Consider the following 19,686-nt stretch of genomic DNA (forward strand, 5'->3'; position numbering starts at 1 on the left):
CTAGAACCATTAAAACAAGGTAGTTTGACCGAAGGAAGCTTGGACTTTGCATCATGGTAGAAGCCATTGCCGTAGTGAATTCTTTCCCCTTGGTGATGATGTCTTTGTCCATGTATTTGGGGTGGAGGTCTCCTTCTCCTATGCTCATCTTCACGGCCAACATCATTTGAAGAAGCTCTTGAAGATGGTCTATGAGAATGATGTCCATCATGGATAGAAGGAGATGGTCTAGATTGGTGGACCTCCCATCTTTTGCATTTTCTCTTCCAACCTTCTAATTGTTCTTTGAGCTTCATGTAATTCACCAAGAATTGAAGCTTTGGAAGGAGAATTCTGCTTGTAGGATGCATCACTTGAAAATCCAGCCATGTGTAATTAAAAACAGCAAACACACAAAACAGCAAACAAGTTAAAAAAAAAAATTAGCAAAAACAGTGAGCTATAATGAAACTGCCGAAGTGAACTTAAGGCTGAAAAAGATATCACTCTCAAAGAAATAATGTTCTTGCTCCAATCTGATCTTGAGGCCTTGGAATCCTCAAATGAAATATGTCAAAGCAAGCACACCAATCTTAAGAGCAAACCACCACAAAACCAAAGAAACAATAAAGACAAACAAGAAAAGGTATAAGCAAGGAAAGGTAATTGCAAAAGGAATACTATATGTAAGACAAACTCAAAGAGTAAGAATGAAAGACAATCAAGAAAATAAAGAACTCAATGAGAAAAGTAGGCACACAAAAGAATACCTAAGGAAAAGCACTAGAGTAGATGAAGAAAACAAAAAAAATTTAGCTACTGGAAAAAAAAATTTATGCAAACTGTGTTTGATATTCACTGATTTAACTGGAACGTTGTAGAGTGAACTGGATTATGAAATTTATACCACAGAAACTTCAAGATGTTAACTCAAAAATGGCACTGGAATCAATTAAAAACAGTAAGCCAATTGAGAGAAATAAGTTTTTTAAAATCACTGCCAGATTACCGTATTTTTTTTTCGGCAGGAATGTACACTTTTTTTATTTTATTTATCATTTTTTGTGTACTTCATATTTTTGAATGATTATTTTTTCTATTCTTTTCTAACACTTTGAATATCTCAAATCCAGAATTTCAGAATTTTACAGTACGTAAATCAGTTGCAATAAGGAAAAACAGTAAGCACTTTTTTTCAGAAACAGAGGAATCCTAATAGGAATAAAAAAAACAGGATGATGAACTAGCAAAGACATAATAGAAAATGATGTATTGGAACTTGTATAGGTCTAGAATACAAGTATGAACTCAATTCTAAAAAGAAAATGCACAAAGGATCAACATCAAAACAGAAAATTATATGACACCAAAGCAATAAACAATCAAAACAATAAAAGTACTACTAGAAGTAATGACATATATGGAATAACATGACTAAGACAAAACTTGACATGATTCAAAAATTAAAAGACACAACACAAATTGTAACAAGTGAAAGGAAGCTTAAGGTAAACTCTAGGAAGGATAATGCCATTCCAAAAGAGCAACCATACTCATAAGAATTATGAGTGCCATACACCTTTCCACAAACACTTGGAGCAAAGGAAAAACAGCAAGAAAACTCAATTAAAATTCTAAAACAGAAACTTAAATTGCAAGAAATTAAAGAGCTCTTGAATTTAAAGTGCACACAACTCAACAATTAAACAAGAATGAACCTAAGACTCATGATACCACATGATGTGATTCCAATAGCCACATAGAACAAGATTCTTGACACTTTGAGGAATCACCTTGAGCTGGAAAATATAGAGGCACTTTCTTAGAAGTTGGATCATGGTTCTAAAATCAAGAACTCACCAATAACAAGTACCAAATCCCAAACTCATTTGGATGAACCAAATATTGTCAAATTGAATCAACAAAGGAAGATAAAAAGAAGAGACCGAACAGAATTGAATCAAAAACAAAAGTACCGAACAGAATTAAGAAACAAACAGAAAATAGGTGCTGGAAAATTAGAAGAACCGAAACAACAACAACTCAAAACACAAGGCAACATGAACAAATTGAAGAAGAAGAAAGGAAGGAGAAGAGAATGCTCATGAAGATGGAAGATAGGTTGGATGATCACGCCACTAGAAGTATGGATGCTCCTAGATGAGTGTGCAAGCCGCCACTTGAGGAAACCATGGTCCTTCAAGATAAGACTAGAGTAGAAGCTCAAAAGCTCTCCAAATGCTCACTCCAATTTTGAGTATAGTTTCTTTAGATGAATTCAAATCTGAAATTTACAAGGAAGGCACCTCTATTTATAGCCTAAGGTGCTGAAAATTGAAAGCTAAAACAAAACAAAATTCCCTCCAAAACAAGCTAGAACCGGCGCTAAAATGTAAGGCAAGGAAGGTGTGATCCTTTCCTTCACTTTGGCACCCCCTATTCTACTCCTACACCTATCTACTAATACACCCCCCTAAAGCTCCTAACTAAAACCTAAAAGATGCTATAACAAAAGAGGTTTCTAAGGTTTCCCTCTAAGCACCTTCAATTAAAGACACTACAAAAAGAGAAAATAAATGTCCTCTAGCTCCCAAGGCTTTGAACATGCTTCTTGTAATCCTTTGAGGTGGACTTTGACCTCCAAGGGCGTCCTCCATTTGTGCCTCCACCTCTTCTTGAGCTTGATGAGTGGCCTCCATGTTCTCTTGGGCTTGATCTCCATCATATAGGATTTATGCCTAACGAGAAAGTAACCACAAATGAACATTTTCAAATAAATGAGATGATTATAGAACACATACAACCATCAAAAGAGAAATATTGTGAAAAGTTTCCTAAAACAAAGGAAAAACAAACATGGCAACTTAGTGAAATAAATTTTCAAACTAACACCTCTGCTTTATTTGATGATTTCCGTAAGTACACGTTTGACCCGGGAGGGCAATCCTACTTCCCAAAGCAAGAGGCTGCTATCCGAGATCTAGTCTGAAGATCTGAGGATAGATCTTCTCAAGAAGGAGAAGATGATGGACACCATCCAGCCACAACCATTCCCCTAGGAAGCAAAAGCATTGGATTTGAGGACAAATCCTTTTCAAGAGGGAGGGGATGATGGAAGAGGGCCAAGCACAACCTTTCATGAAAAGTAAGAGCCAAGTCAAGAACGTCCAAGATCAAGCTAGGAGCGTCTAAGACCAAGCTAAGAGCGTCTAAGACCAAGCTAGGAGCGTCTAAGACCAAGCTAGGAGCGTCTAGGACAAGAAGACCAAGCTAGGAGCGTCTAGGACAAGAAGACCAAGCTAGGAGCGTCTAGGACAAGAAGACCAAGCTAGGAGCGTCTAGGACAAGGAGACTTGGATCAAAGCTATGAATGGGAGAGTGGCTTACTAGCACAAATTCCGTGAAGGCCCAACAAGTGTAGTTTAGCTTTAATTGGGGTGTAAATAGCATAGCCATGTGGACAAATGTTTATTTTTCTGCACATTAGAATTAAGGAGGAATTAACCTTGATTAGCAAAGGTATCTAGAAGCCTTCACTAATCAAGGGACGGTTTTGATAGCCATGTGAACCCATGTTCACCCATGTGCTCCAGTGCCCATGTGCCTCACATTTACATTTCATTTGGCTTACATTTCATCTTCTCTTAGCTTAGGATTTACGGCCTCCTTAGCCTATAAAAGGAGATGCCTAGCTCATGTATTTGCAAGATTAATGAGAGTAATGTTATGCTGCCAACATTGTGCCATACATTGCTTTTCCCTAGTTTCTAGGATCTAATCTTCATCTTCATCATCTACCATAGGGCTGGCCGAAACCTCCCTCTTTCCATACACATCATGCACCTTCAAGATCACCATAGCTCCTAGGAGGATCTTGCACATCTCAATCCATACCTTCCGCACCCATTGATTATGATTCCGAGAAGAGCTCCATGAATTTGCCATTAGACACCGTTGATGCCTTAACTTGGCTACGCCCAACCTGGCAACGCCTCATCTTGGCGACGCCCAACCTGGCGACGCCTCATCTTGGCGACGCCTCATCTTGGCGACGCCTACACCTGGCGACGCCTCATCCTGGTGACGCCTTAAGCGGTCAACCTGTTGACTTTCTTCCCTTGGGCCCCCTTGAGGGGTCCCACCATATGTTGACTTTGACTTTGGTCAAAACCCGGGGACGGGACAGTACAGAAACTCACACCAAGCTTTCTTGTAGGGCCTTATCTTTCTATCGGTCTTTGCGGGCACCTTCAGCCTTGCCGCTATGTTTGGGATAACGATTAGCTCCTTGAGCTCCACTAAAAAATTATTTTTTGGGGGCGGGTCCCTTCATGTGCGTGTCCCCGCCTGGGACTGTTCGTAGGGTTTTCCTGCCCCCTTCTTCTCTGTGGCTGCCTCGTGTACCCTCATGGGCTGAGGTTGAACTACTGTGCGAGGTCGGATAGGACCGACAAGACAACGTTTCCTCTGTTACTCGATCATTTGCGGTGATGTATGCCAACGCCCGACGTCTGATCTCAGTGAATATCTTTGGGTAGAACCTTAGCAGCGATTCGCTGAAAGGTCCTGGCAACATTCCTTTGAAGAATGCATGCACCGTCATGGCCTCATCTGTGGGTTTCAACCTCACCACCTGGACCCCAAATATGTTTAAGTAGTCCTTCATGGACTCCCCCTGGTACTGTTTAATGTCGAAGACATCATAAGAAAGCCGGGTGGGGGCCATTTTAACAAGGTATTGTTTCCTGAACAACGTCGCAAACTGGTCGAAGGTGGTGATGTGTCCGTCGGGAAGGCTAACGAACCCTTCCAACGTCGCGTCTGCTAACGTTCTTACGAGCAACTTGCAGTACATGGCGTCAAATCCTCCTGTAAGCATCATCTGAGTGTGGAACACCGTGAGATGGGCCTCTGGGTCCTCTACTCCTTTGAAGGTGACCTTCGGGCCCAGAGACGTGGTTGGTCACGTTGTATCCATGATCGCCTGTGAGAACGGCATGGGACGTGCCCTGAGTTGTACAGGTGGGGCACGTTCATCCACCGCGCGCTCCCTTACTTGTTACAAATCCCTGCGCAGTTCCTCATTGGCCCTGCGCAGTTCTTCATTGTCCGCGCGTGATGCGGCAATTTCAACCCTAGATGCCGCCACCTCTGCTTGGAGGGCACGCATAGTCTCCAGAATTTGATGCATGGTAACATTGTCCCCTCCAACAGCACAACACCTGTGGCTACAACAGATCCTTGCCTCGTACTCCTCATATCGCTGGTAAATACTCTTAACACGATTGTGAGTGGGACCTTGCTTTAACTAGCCCCACGGTGGGCGCCAAATGTTCCTGCCGATTGACTCGCTTCGCTGGTTGACTCTAACAGCAGCCTTCGACCCTTCTATCTCCGCCTGAGAATCGTACTTTCTTGATCAAAGAATCTCTCACCTGTAAAGACAAAGGGGCGCCTTGACGGCCGTTTGCACTCCGACGCTTAAGTCAGTATAAGGGCAAAGAAACACCAGGTGTATAAAGTAGTTTCAGTCTTAGAAACCATGTACCTTGCTAGGGTTCTTGACACCCTTTATATAGGTTGAAACTAGGGTTTACCTTTGTGTTGTTACCCTTGTCTAGGAATCCTTGGGGAACGTCCTTGCGCCGCTATTTACATAATCTTAGCGTATCTGGCACATAGAACTTCCCTTAACTGGAGTGCAACGACTAACAGAGTGGCAGCCTTGGTACCAACTTTTGCACCTAATCTCTGGTGCCATCTGTTTCTGCGGGTGCCCTAAGTATTCACGTACCATGCATGCAGCTTCACTTGGAAACCCTAACCCTAGTGGGTCTTAGCGCCTCCAAGGATTATTCTCACGTGTCGCGCCTGTATGCGCTATACACACCACGTGCATGGATCCCTCGTGACTTAGGCTTTCCCCTTGTCTGATGTTTTAACTGATAGCTTAGTATAACTCTAGGGTCTACCTTACGTGGCCCACTATAACATTCATACCACCGATGTCTGATCTCTCCCTCTATTGCTGAGGTCTGATGTCGATCTCCAACATCGGGGTCTATGGTACCGATGTTCGAAGACTGACCAATCCTCTCATAGGTGCATCCGAGGCCCCCCTTATGTGGCTCACTTCCGCTATCAGGCACCAGTGTGCGATGTCTGAGGTCAACCTCTGGGATCGATGACCGAGGACTAGTCGGGACAACGTATAAAGGAAGAGGTTCACTAACTGTTCTCGACCTTGGCATATAAAGGAAAGGGAGATGTCTTACTTGGAACCATACTATTCTCGACCTTGGAGTATAAAGGCAAGGGAGAGGTTCACTTGTTGTTCTCGAACTTGGCGTATAAGGCAAGGGAGATGTCTTACTTGGAACCATACTATTCTCGACCTTGGTGTATAAAGGCAAGGGAGAAGTTCACTTGTTGTTCTCAAGCTTGGCGTATAAAGGCAAGGGAGATGTCTTACTTAGAACCATACTATTCTCGACCTTGGTGTATAAAGGCAAGGGAGATATCTTACTTGGAACCATACTATTCTCGACATTGGCGTATAAAGGCAAGGGACTTATTGTTCTCGACCTTGGCGTATAAAGGCAAGGGAGAGGTTCACTTACTTTTTACAGTACAATACATTGCAAACATATTTTTCTACTAACTTTTTTATTGGGTGACCTCATTAAAAAACCCTGATAAGGGAAAAAGAGTGTCCCCTTAACTGCGTACAATGATATGAATAACTAAAATAAAATTTGAGATTGGCCCCATTCCATGTTTGGGGAATCATCCCACCTTCCAAGGTCTCGAGTTTTTACGCTCCATTCCAGAGCACTTCTATTACACGGAATGGCCCAATCCACTTGGGAGACAACTTGTTCTCCAGTTGGTAGGGGTGAGCTTTTCGCATTACAAAGTCGACGACCTGGAACTGCCGAGGTTTCAACTTGGACTTGTGCTTATTCTCCACCTTTCTCTTCAAGGCTTTGGCCTTGATGCGTGCTTCCTCCCTAACCACGTCTAGTAGGTCTAAGTTTACCCTTCTTTCCTCGTTAGACTCCTTGGCCACGAAGTTCTGGAAACGAGGTGAACTTTTCTGGATCTCAACAAGAATCATGGCATCTGAACCATACACCAGGCTAAAAGGTGTCTCCTTGGTGGTAGACTGGGGAGTGGTGTGGTAAGCCCACACAATTTTGGGGACCTCTTCCGCCCAAGTCTCCATGGCTTTTTCTAGCCTTCTCTTTAGGCCCCTGAGCAAGACTCGGTTAGCGGATTCAACCTGTCCATTTATCTGGGGTTGCTCGACCGATGCGAACACCTACTTGATACCGAGCTGTACCGTCCCGTATCCGGGCGTTGACTAAGTCAAGGTCAAAGTCAACAACTGGAGAGTCAAAGTCAACGCAAGGCGTCGCCTAGGTGGAGAGACGCCAAGTGCCAGCATCGCCAAGAGGAGGCGTCGCCAGGATAAGGCATCGCCTAGGTGATGGCGTCGCCCAACCAGGGCGTCGCCAGCTCAAACAGTACTAAAGCAAGGCGATCACAGTGTGGTTCCCCGATACCCATGGGTAGGAAAGACCATGGAGGGAGCAACGCCGTGGGGAGGCCTCAGGTCCCGATAACCCGGGGCAGTGATAAAGAGAAAGGAAAAGGTGGCTTCAAGGCCATAGTGATAGTATCAATGGAGGGCAGCCTGACTCGTGAAGTACCCCTGCCGCCCCAGAGACGCCTTGGGGACAGATACGACTCAAGAGGAAGGTCACGCCCAGGGCAGCCGGGTGCAGGGAACGAGAGGAAGGCAGATACGCTCTCAAAGTAAGTGACTAGATGATTGGGGGCATGAGTTGGCACCCAAAAAGTCACCCCTAGCGCAGTAGCACTCCCGAGCAGGAGGACTCACGCACAGAAACGTCCCCAGGTGGGCAGAAACGCCCCCAGATGGGATCACGGCGTCGTGAGGCCCTCCACGTGTACAGCAGCCATGTCAAAATGGAAACACCCTTTAGTCAGGTGCCAGGTAATTAAAGTCATTCAATACAGTTTCCCTTTCGAGCATTCAGGTACTATAATGGCTCCCAAGCGTTTCAACGTCTTAAATGCGCTACGTTTTCTAATTAAGTACGCTGATTGAGTACGTTACATTTGTAATTAAAGGCGCTTTAAGGCGCTTTAATGCTTGGGTAGTTTAAATAGCGCGGAGAATGTTGGAAACAGGGTTCGAACTTTTGGCAAATTTACCAGAGAACTCTCTAGTTCCTTGCTCGTGCTTGAGGTTACGTACAAGGGACTGGGGAAAGATCTTTGCCTGAGGGAGAAAGCAGACACACATATACACAGTTCTTTTACCACCTTCAGAGTGCCATACGCGGTGCTCAGAGACGTAGGTGAGCAGTTTTGGTGTTTCTTGCTGGCTGACTTGAGCGTCGGAGTGCAAACGGCCGCTAGGGCGCCTCTTTGTCCTCTTTTTCGCAGGAATCCACAGGTAACCAGTGGGAAGGAGACCCTAGCTGACGGTTGAGGTCGTGCACGAAGACGTCCCGGTCAACCGGACGGAACACGAGCTTTGTGCAGAGTTTGCCTAGCTGCTGGCTTGCGAACTAGGTGCCATTGTCAGACACTAAATGTTTTAGGACTCCAAAGCAGCAAACAATGTTCTTGCACACGAAGTGTTGAACCTTGTGAGTTGTGATTTGTGCGACAGGCTCAGCCTCTATCCACTTGATGAAGTACTCGATGGCGACCACAAGGTATTTCATCTGACGAACTACTAGAAGAAACGGTCCCATGATGTTTGTTCCCGCCGGTTGACCGGGTGCGTCTTCGTGCGTGGCTTATACTCACGAGCTAAGGCACCTTCGTCTTCAACCTAGATTCCCGTCTTTGTGAACACCAGAAAAGAAGTGAACAAAGGGGCGCCTTCGCGGCAGTTTGCACTTCGACGATCAAGTCAGCAAGCGAGAAACATCAAAGGTGACACACCTCCGTATCAGAACACCGTGAATGGATGCTCTGAAGGTGGTCAAATAACTGAGTAACTGATTATCCCTCTAATTGCATGTGCGTACAGTGGGTTCGCGAGCTAGCAACTAAAGTGTGTGTCAAACTAGGTATGGATTGGATCCCTTGTCTCAAACGTCTAAGGCCTCTTTTAAACGTCTAAAACATTCAAAGCGTCTTAAAGTGCAGTTAAAGCATCTTAAAGCGCATTTAAGGCGTTTAAAAACGTTTAACGCATTTAAAACGTTCAAAGCATTTAAATCATTTAAAGTGCTTTAAAGCATTTGAAACGTAAACTTAATAAATGCGTACCTTAGCAAACTTTCATGGAAACTGATATACCTTGATGTTTCAATGCTTACTACCACGTGTTCTTCTAACTTGATCGCTACTCTACGTGGAGGGCCTTACAGCGCCGTAAGCCCTCCTTCCTCGAAGTGCATTTGGCGTAAGGGGTGACTTTCTGGGTGCCAACTCATGCGCCCCAACCTCTAGTCACTCTCCCTGGGAGTGTATCTACCTTCCTCTCGTACCACGCACATGGTTCGCCCCTGGGCGTGGCCCTCTCATGGGTCGTATCTATCACAGGGGTCTCCCAAAGGTGGCGTGGGTACTTCAAAAGTCAGGTTACTCCTCACTGATACTGGGAATATGGCCTTGAAGCCACCTTTATCTTCTCTTTAATATTGTTTTGAGATACTGAGGCCCCTCGCGGTGTCGCCCCCTCCACGGTCTTTCCTACCCGTGGGTATCGGGGGGTGACACCGTTGATGCCTTAAGCGGTCAACCTGTTGACTTTCTTCCCTAGGCTCCCTGGATGGGTCCCACCACATGTTTGACTTTGACTTTGACTTTGGTCAACGCCCGGGGACGGGACGGTACACAAGCCCCCAGTCTTGAGCTGACACTTGTTTCAGCAAAAAGACTAAGGCCTCGCCCTATCATCCACGTGGCATTCCTGCTGATGTGACATTCTTTGAGCAGCTGACTTGACATTCTCTGCGCTGAAGATGTGACGCTTTAAGTTGCGCGCTAATCTCTCGACACTTGGCACGATCCTACGGCTGGGGATGAGTGTCCTTAGCGCTTCTCTAAGTTAACATTATAATTTTTCAAAAACGCGCGCTCGAGGCACTGTTTCATTCACTCTTTTCGCATTCCTTCTTACTGTTCATCTTCTCTGCAATCTCTGCGTTTCCTCTTCACGAAAGCTCTTACCTTTGCAACTTCCAACCACCAAAGGTATGGTTTTCTACTCCGATCGCCCTTATGCTTTACAGTATTGCTCCTATGACTGCCTGGGACTGTTTATATTCATGCATTTCTTGTGTTCTTCTCTTTTCCTCCACATTTCTTCGTTCTTCCCTCTTTTCTGGATTTCTCGCGTGGGTAGGGGTCTTCTTAGGGTTTCTTTCCCTTTTACGCCTTAACCCTATTCACTGAACCTTTCCTCTTCTCCATTCTTTAGCTTCTTAATCAATCTATGGCGCGTACGAAAACAACCGCCAATCCACCACCCCCAAGAATCAACTACAAGGTTGACTACCCTTGGGCTTCTGACGAGCTCTTGGCCGAATGTTCGACTTTGACCACCGTTGAAGACGTGGAGAACCATTTGGTTGACCCACGTCTACACACCTTCAACGCCTTCCACAGCAGACACGAATGCCACATCTCCGTTCGTCACGCCACCCGCGGGGAGCCGGTCTGCGTGGATGAAAGGTCCAACGGCGGGAAACCCTTTTTCTTCCTTTACCAGACGGTGTTCAAACAAACCGGTCTGCGCCTTCCCTTCTCAGGCTTCGAGAGGGAACTTCTTACCGAGATCAATGTAGCCCCTCCCCAGCTACATCCCAATAGCTGGGCATTCATCAGGGCGTTTGAAATCCTGAGCGGGTACTTGGGCCTACTACCCTCAGTGGACATCTTCCTCCATTTTTTCGAAGTGAAGAAGCAAGGGAAAAGCCTCTGGGTGAGCTTCTCTGGGGTCGCCGGAAGGATCATCCTCACCCTCTTCCAGAATTCTTACGAAGGGAGGAAGGGTAAGTTCTTCAGGGTGTGCTGCACAAAACGCGACCCCACAGCCCTAGATGGCTTCCCCTTGTACTGGTTGCAAGAGCCAAGGTTGATCAAGCCCAAGTCCCTTGACGAACTACCCTCTGCTGATAGAGAGGTATGTGTTGCTCTGGCTGGCATGGGAGTCGTCTTCAACACCGCGGAGCTCATAGCTTGCGAGTTTAATGCGGACGCCCTTTCTCGGTACTTTGGTAGGAAAATCTATGCCCTTACTTGTCTTCTTTATATTTACCTCTTAATGTGCTTTCTCTTATTGTTGTATGTGTTGTTTGTCTACTCTAAATTTTTGTATGTGCTGTGTGTGCTTTTAACTGGTATCAAGCTCTTCTTAGAATCATGTGAAAAATGGTGCGGAAGCCATGGATGTAAATGTGCAAGATCCTCCTAGGAGCTATGGTGATCGTGAAGGTGCATGATATGTATGGAAGTAGGGAGGTTCGTCCAGCCCTATGGTAAGTGAGGAAGATGAAGATTAGAGCCTAGAAACTAGGTAGAAGCAAAGCATGGCACAATGTTGGCAGCATAACTTTACTCTCATTAATCTTGAAAAATACAAGAGATGGCCTTCCCTTTTATAGGCTAATGGGCCGTAAAAGCTAAGCTAATTACACATGAAATGTGAGCAAAATGAAATGCAAAAGAGAAGACACATGGCACATGGACCACATGGCCGGTCATGTGTGCTAAGGTTTGATCCTGCCTGTTGACCGGAACGCTGGAAACTGCCTCGTCAAAGGATCGACGTGCGCACCGCCTCTCACCTCCGTTCCTCTTCGGGATCTATCTCAAGAACCTGCAAAGAAACAGCACGGCGCCGCTGCGGCCGATCGCACTCCAACGCTCAAGTCAGTGACGGTATCACCAAAAACTAAGAGAACTAGAACCGTGCAAATCCTCTCTCACAGTCAGCTCTAACTCGCAAGCGTAAAGTGTATGAACTGAACGTGCGTACCTCAGAAAGTTTGTTAAGAACTCTTATATCCCTGGTGGCTTTCTCTCTCCTGGCAGTTACAGACTCGGACACGTGGCTCGCATCCAACTGTACACGTGCCATCATCTGGAGGCTCCCTGACTTGGCGCTGCTTCTACTCTTATTTTGGCTAAGTTACTTATGCATGGTACTGCCCAGTGCATAGCTAACTTAGGAGTGCGATCTCTACTGGAACTGGCGAGTTAGGGACCTTCACACACCTTCCCTGTGGTCTCGACGGCCGCCTTCATAATCTGCTTCTCTTTCATCTTCGGCGATGTGCTTTCTCCGGCGATCTCCAATAACTAGGTCGCCTGAATCTACATCGGGCGACTTCATCTTCAACCTGGCGATCGCCTATTCTGGTAAGCTGGAAGTCGGAACACGCCAGCTTAGCAACTGGCGACTACACGTGCCCCCCGACTTCCTTCCCTTCTACCAACCTGGCGCCTTGTCAACACGCCTATACTGTAGCAGGATGCCACGTCATCACACCCGACCATCAGGGCGGTACAAGGTTCTAGAATGTGCACAAAATCTAGGGTAAATCACATATAAGACAAGTTTGTGCTTTCTATCACTACCCTAATTACTAAGCCACCCCTAATGGGCCTCCATGAAACATATACAAGGTCTTCTCTCTTCCATCCGTGGCTAGGTCCATTTGGGCGTGAATGTGCTTAGCCATTGACCTTGTAATAGGGCCTATACGGTCTAGTCCTCCTCCTAGACGCTCCATGTGTAGCCTCCCCTCATCACGTCCTAGACGCTCCTTTCTTGAGTCTAGACGCTCATCACGGTCTAGTCTTGGGTCTTGGCTTCCATGGTGAGGTGTGCTTGGTCGTCCTCCAGTGATACCTTATCTCTTATCTCAAGTGATAGGCCACTAAGGAACCTAGCAATGGTGGTTTCCTCCTCTTCCCTAATGGATGCTCTCATCATATAGAGCTCCATTTTCTGCCTATACTCTTCCACACTCATGTTCTTTTGTTGGAGTCTTTGGAGCTTGTCCATCAACTCCCTATGGTAGTAGGAAGGTATGTGGCGGCGTCTTAGGGCTCCCCTAAGGTCATTCCAATATGTAATGGGAGGTTCCCTATGAAGACGCCTTTCTCTTTCGAGAGAGGTCCACCAATACATGGCGTTCCCTTGGAAGCTAAGGGTGGCTAGGGGTACCTTGCGTTCTTCACTCACCCTATGGCAAGCAAAGAGTTGTTCTACTTTCATCTCCCAATCTAGGTAGATTTCTACATTCTTCTTACCATGGAAGTGAGGTAGGTCTACTCTAGTCTCCCTTGGCCCCTCTTGCTCCCTTTGCCTATTCCTTCTAGGGGGTGGTTGGTAATAGTCATTAATTCTAAGGCTCCCCTCCCCTAGAGACTCATTACTTCTAGATGCATGAGTATGAGTTTTTTTTTTTTTTTTGTGATTTTTGTGATTTCTCTTCTTGGGCTCTAGCCAACTCATTAATTTTAGTCTCATTCTCCAATTGTCTAAAAGAAATCATTTGCACAGCTTGTGAAACTTCTTTCAAAAGAGTTTTAATAGATTTTACTTCACTTTCAATAGACTTTGGAGAGTTAGAAGAAGAAGACATGGCTAAAGCTTTGTGTATACAAGTGTTTTACCTTGAGAAAATTTAGGAAAGTCAAAGAAGGTAGTTTTCCAGGTAAGGGAGGTGAGTCACAAAGGACTACTTAAATACCAAGCCTTTGCCTTAGCCAAAAACTATCCCTCAATGTCTTCACACAAAACTTTCTCTTAGTAAATCACTTAGAACACAATTAAGTTGAGAAATCAAATGCAAGAAAACAATGCAAGCTAACTAATTAACCAAGCTAGACGAAATAACAAAGCTTAAACAAGGCAACCACACATGCAAAGCGTAACTAATTAAGCAAGTAATGTAATTAAAAACAATTAACAATTGCTAATTAAAAACTCTACACTAGGCGGCCCTAGGTGAGGCTTCTTGGACACTTGGTAATTAAAGAAGTAATTAACACAAATTAAGTTGCAAAGAAATTAAGAAAACTCCCTTTGTTGATCCTCTTTTTGCTATTGGCACTTCCTTGGTTGTCTTTTCTTGTTGGACCCTCCAAGTGTTTGTGGTGTTTTGAGAAGTATTTGTTTCTACCTTTGCTTTTTTTCCTCTTAGAATTAAGGACTTAATTCCCCAATTCCAACACCTATCAAGAAGACTAGACCTTATTCAAGTCAAATTTCCACTCAAATAAGCACCAATTGAGAATGAATTCCAGCACCAAATTTAGAGGCCAAAGAATGAAAGCAAGAAACAATTTAATTGGAAAAACAGTACCACACAAATGAAGTTAGATTTTGACAACTAGAAAGAGTTCCAAGAAATATTAGAGAAGCAAATAAAGGTAGGCACACAAAATGAATCCTAAGAATAGCACTAGAATAGATTTCAAAATCAAAAAAACAGCACCACTGGAAAATTGTTGTGGGCCAGAGAACGTGTTTTTTTCCCGATTTATGCTGAGCTGCCCTTTTAGAATTTGCCTCTGAAATTTTATATGCAAAATATTCAAGATATTAACTAAAATCTGGCGTTGGAATCACTCCAAACGCATGAGCCATTTGTTTTTAATAAATTTTTCAATTTCAGTGTTCAGTTACGCCAACTGTAGCGCCCAGATTTGCACACTGTTTTTAAAATATTTATCATTTTTTTTCTATTGACTCTTTTGAGCTGATTCTTTTTTTTTGTCTTTTCTGTAACAGCCTAATCTTGCATATTCCAGAGAATAAAAAATTTCCTATGAGTGAAAATAATTTTCTAGAACAAAACATCCAGCACAGGGAATGTAAAACAGGGGATTCTGGAAAAACTGGAAACAAAAACAGCAAAAGACCAAAATATAAACACAATGGAATTGATGAGAAGGAATTTGTGTAAGATCTAAACACAAATATGAACTCAAACTAAAAATAAAAGGCACCAAAAGATCAATATCGCAGCAGATTCAAAACAAATATTTACACCAAAATCAAGAAACAATCAAGCCAAACAAAGGACTACTATGAATTGATGACATTGTGGATGAACATGACTTGACAAAACATATATGGATTCAGAAATTAAAAGACTCAAAGAGCATAATATGAACCAAATAAAAGTGCAATAAAGACTCAAATTCCTAAAATAAAAAACAGCAACTCAAGGTGTATGGAATCCTATCACAAATTGCACAAGCATTGTTCAAGATCAATTGAACAAAGTGCACCGGTTGGATCTTCCAAATAGCACACCAAAACAAAGTAAAAATTAAAAAACAGCAAGACAATTATGGAAACAAGATGAGCAAAATGAAATAAAGAAGAACTCAAAATGAAAATACCAAGAACTACTCATCTTTGAAGAACCTATGCTCATGATACCAAATGATGGCAAATTCATGAAGCTCTTCTTAGAATCATGTGAAAAATGGTGCGGAAGCCATGGATGTAAATGTGCAAGATCCTCCTAGGAGCTATGGTGATCTTGAAGGTGCATGATATGTATGGAAGTAGGGAGGTTCGGCCAGCCCTATGGTAAGTGAGGAAGATGAAGATTAGAGCCTAGAAACTAGGTAGAAGCAAAGAATGGCACAATGTTGGCAGCATAAGTTTACTCTCACTAATCTTGAAAAATACAAGAGATGGCCTTCCCTTTTATAGGCTAATGGGCCGTAAAAGCTAAGCTAATTACACATGAAATGTGAGCAAAATGAAATGCAAAAGAGAAGACACATGGCACATGGACCACATGGCCGATCATGTGTGCGAAGGTTCTAGAATGTGCACAAAATCTAGGGTAAATCACATATAAGACAAGTTTGTGCTTTCTATCACTACCCTAATTATTAAGCCACCCCTAATGGGCCTCCATGTAACATATACAAGGTCTTCTCTCTTCCATCCGTGGCTAGGTCCATTTGGGCGTGAATGTGCTTAGCCATTGACCTTGTAATAGGGCCTAGACGGTCTAGTCCTCCTCCTAGACGCTCCATGTGTAGCCTCCCCTCATCACGTCCTAGACGCTCTTTTCTTGAGTCTAGACGCTCATCACGGTCTAGTCTTAGGTCTTGGCTTCCATGGTGAGGTGTGCTTGGCCCTCCTCCATCAACTCGCAACAAGGCAACTGCTGCGAAAGCTGGCGCCCCTGATGCCCCCTCAGAAACCCCACAAAGTCCAAATTCTCCACATACTGCCCCCACAACCAATTCACCCCACACTCTCCAAACACCTAACTCACCCCCTGCGATCACCACAGTCCCACTGGCTATGGCCAACACCTCTGCTCCAGCCCACCTTGACAAGGGCAAGAGCGTTCTTATGGTCCTCTCCGATGACGAAGGCTCTGACGAGGGGCAGGTCTTTAAGAGGAGGAGGACCGATAGAGTCATCTCCTCATGCTCTGCATCCTCTCAACATGGTGGGGCCATAAGGGACAACCCTCCGAGCGCCACATCTCCCACACCACAAATAGGCCAAGAGGAGGGGGCAGAATCCACACCCCAACCAACACAAACTGTTCCACAAGCTCCCGCCCCAGAGGTTTTGACGATTCCCCCTGCGATCATGCAACTAATGAGTGGGTTCAATGAGAGGTCGTCGGGGAGCTCTTCTGGCGAGGCTAAGAAGGAAGGCATGCCCTACTACATGGGGGCCTTCCTTTCCATTGCACTCGATTGGCGCGCACAAGCAAAAACCAAGGCCATCGAGATGCAAACCCTTCAGGCTCTCAAGCGAGAGGTGGTCGCCCTGAAGAAAGAAAAGCTGAAGCTAGAAGACGCTTACCAAGCCTCCTTGGCGGAGACCCGGAAGGTTGAGGAGGCGGCCACCCTGAGGCTGCGCGAGGCTGACCAGAAGCACGCTGACCTTCTGGGCTCCATGGCCCCTCTACAGGCGGAGGTGGCGGAACTGAGGGTGGTGGCTGAGAACTCCAAAGCCCTCAGGGTAAAGCTGAATGAAGTTGAGGGGGAGCTAGCTGCGAAGACTGAAGCTCTCAACCTTCTCCAAGCTGAACATGACAAATCCCAAGCTGAAGTGAAAAAGCTTCAAGTGGAGAAGGAATTTCTGGAAAAGCAGCTAGCCACCGTGGACTCCAAGATCGAGGAATTTGAGAAGGCCAACCAAGATCTCCTCGACGACATGGCCGGCACTTTTGACGAGGGGTTCAAAGAGGCTCTGGCCCAAGCCACATGCGAAAACCCAGGGATCAACACCTCAAACTGTGACCCTGGCAACCACATTGTTGATGGGAAAGTGGTGCCCCTTGACCTCGGGGAGTGAGCAGCGCCCAATAGATTTTCCATCTTTTTTGTAAAGTAGTACTTACAATATTTGAACTTGTATGTAACTCTGACACCTAATCTTATTTATTTAAATGCCATTCGGATGCTATCTTTAAATTCTTGTAATTCTCGCACCTTTATCTACTTCTGCTTTCTTTACTATATCGAGTGTGTTACCTTCGATACATCTCTTCTTTGCGTTTGACTTTAACTCTTTAGGTAGCACGTGACCTTCTCTCTTACCCTTCCCTTCTGAGTCGCGATGCATACCCTTCTCCTGATCTTTTCACTTAGAACTTTACTTGGCCTTCGTATCTACTAGGAATCTTCCTCATGAAAGCGTCGCCTGCCTCGTCATTGCCCAAAGGCATAGGAGGACTTAACTTCGTGTCTCATCATCACTCTTCCTCTTGCTCTTCGAATTTCTCTTGCCTTCTGAACTTAGAAAAGTTTTTCAACTTGCTCTTTACTTACTTGGATCCCAAGGCTTTTTCAACTTGCTCTTTACTTACTTGGATCCCAAGGTGCTTACTGCCAAGGGCATTGCTGGCTTTACCATCGCTTAAGATGAAAAGGGGTCTCATCTCTTTTCTGGCCTCGACGTCGCGCAAGGGCAAGAGAGAACCTGATCTCTTCTATGGCCTCAACATCGCAAGAAGGCGAGGAGGACTTATCTGTTTATCTGTTCTGTACTGTGTGTCCACACTCGAGGAGAGACCTGCTAAACGCGAGGTCGTATCGTCCTCAGCATGTCTAAACACTTGGGACAAAAGTCGCACTTTGGTGCCCACGCCCGTGAAGAGGCCTATTACAGCAGCGCCGTATCGTCCACGGGGAGTCTAAACACCAAGGCAACTTAGCCCTTATCTCTGCGTGCTTGGTGCCCACGCCTGAGGAGAGGCCTGCCCTGGGGTAGTGCCATTTCGTCCTCAGGGTGTCTGAAAACACCAAGGCGATCAGTGGTCTTGGTGCCCATGCCCAGGGAGAGGCGTGTTAGAAACATCGTCGTATCGTCCCTGGTGTGTCTAAACACCAAGATGACCAGGAATTTTGGTGATTACGCCCAAGGAAAAGGTTTCCCGAAGGATGACGCTTCTCCTCAACTGCGTGTATCTGCACCAAGTGACCTGGTTCTCCACTGCTCCGAAACTTCTTACTGTCTGATGCCCACGCTAGAAGGAAACGCCCCCCGCCACTTCCTTGCGAGGTGTCTAAACATCAGACACCGGGGCTAGCTATTCCTACCTGAGGAGGGGGCGTCCCGAAGGAATCCCTTAACCCCTGCTGAGGGACTAGGCGCCCGGATTTTAGCTTATACTGAACGTACCTTTTGTCTTGATCTCTGGGCATGAGCATGCGCTCCTGCTACTTGCTTTGGATTTGACGCCTGCTCCCTTATCTGGCGATGCCTACACCAGGCGACGCCTCATCTTGGCGACATCTTCCTCAGTCTTTGTCTTTTGTTTCTTAATCTTTGATCTTATACTGTGTGAGAGGGAAAAACTGAGACAAAGTTTTCTTGAACTGCTTTTTTACTTGGGTGACCTCATTAAAAAACCCCCGAGAGGGAAAAAGAGTGTCCCCTTTACAACTGTGTGTTCCATAACTTTCAACTGAAATAAAATTTTAAATTAGCTGCATTCCAGCTGCGTGGGATGGGGCTTCCTTCTAGAGTCTCTAGATTGTACGAACCATTTCCCTTGGCTTCGGTCACCCTGAAGGGTTCGGTCCACTTGGGAGACAACTTGTTCTCCAACTCGTAAGGATGAGCCTTTCGCATGACCAAGTCAACTACTTGGAACTGTCGTGGCTTTACCTTAGAGCTATACTGATGCTCCACTCTCCTCTTCATAGCTTCTGCCTTTATCCTTGCTTCCTCTCTGGCCTCGTCCAATAGGTCTAGATTTACCCTTCTTTCCTCATTGTACTCCTCTGTCACAAAGCTTAGAAAACGTGGAGAACTCTCGTGGATCTCTACTAGGATCATGGCATCTGACCCGTATACTAGGCTGAAAGGCGTCTCCATGGTAGAAGGTTGAGGCGTGGTGTGGTAAGCCCACACAATCCTTGGCACTTCTTCTGCCCACGCTCCTTTAGCTTTCTCTAATCTTCTCTTCAGTCCCCTCAGCAAAACTCTATTCGCTGATTCTACCTGCCCGTTCGTCTGGGGTGTTCGACTGATGCAAACACCTGCTTGATTCCTACTTTTGCACACAGCTTCCCCAACTGTTGGCTCGCAAACTGAGTGCCATTATCTGAGATGAGACGCCTTGGCACCCCGAAACGACACACAATGTTCTTCCAAACAAAATGTTGTACCTTGTGCGCAGTGATCTGTGCCACTGGTTCTGCCTCTAT

At 45.3% G+C, this 19,686-nt stretch overlaps 3 protein-coding genes across 3 annotated transcripts; 1 reads left to right on the forward strand and 2 right to left on the reverse strand.

The window, feature by feature from the left end:
* Positions 1-6,793: 6,793 nt before the first annotated feature.
* On the reverse strand, positions 6,794-7,204 carry LOC137839375 (uncharacterized). The gene has a single exon (XM_068648493.1). It carries the CDS (start codon positions 7,202-7,204, stop codon positions 6,794-6,796), a length of 411 nt encoding a protein of 136 aa, XP_068504594.1.
* Positions 7,205-16,315: 9,111 nt separating this feature from the next.
* Positions 16,316-17,326, forward strand: LOC137839376 (uncharacterized). Its single transcript, XM_068648494.1, has one exon. It carries the CDS (start codon positions 16,316-16,318, stop codon positions 17,324-17,326), a length of 1,011 nt encoding a protein of 336 aa, XP_068504595.1.
* Positions 17,327-18,937: 1,611 nt separating this feature from the next.
* Positions 18,938-19,354, reverse strand: LOC137839377 (uncharacterized). Its single transcript, XM_068648495.1, has one exon. The coding sequence runs from the start codon at positions 19,352-19,354 to the stop codon at positions 18,938-18,940; it is 417 nt and encodes a 138-aa protein (XP_068504596.1).
* Between the last annotated feature and the right edge of the window lie 332 nt (positions 19,355-19,686).

The sequence above is a fragment of the Phaseolus vulgaris genome, chromosome 3 (assembly GCF_000499845.2).
Source record: "Phaseolus vulgaris cultivar G19833 chromosome 3, P. vulgaris v2.0, whole genome shotgun sequence".
Classification (NCBI taxonomy): Eukaryota; Viridiplantae; Streptophyta; class Magnoliopsida; order Fabales; family Fabaceae; genus Phaseolus; species Phaseolus vulgaris.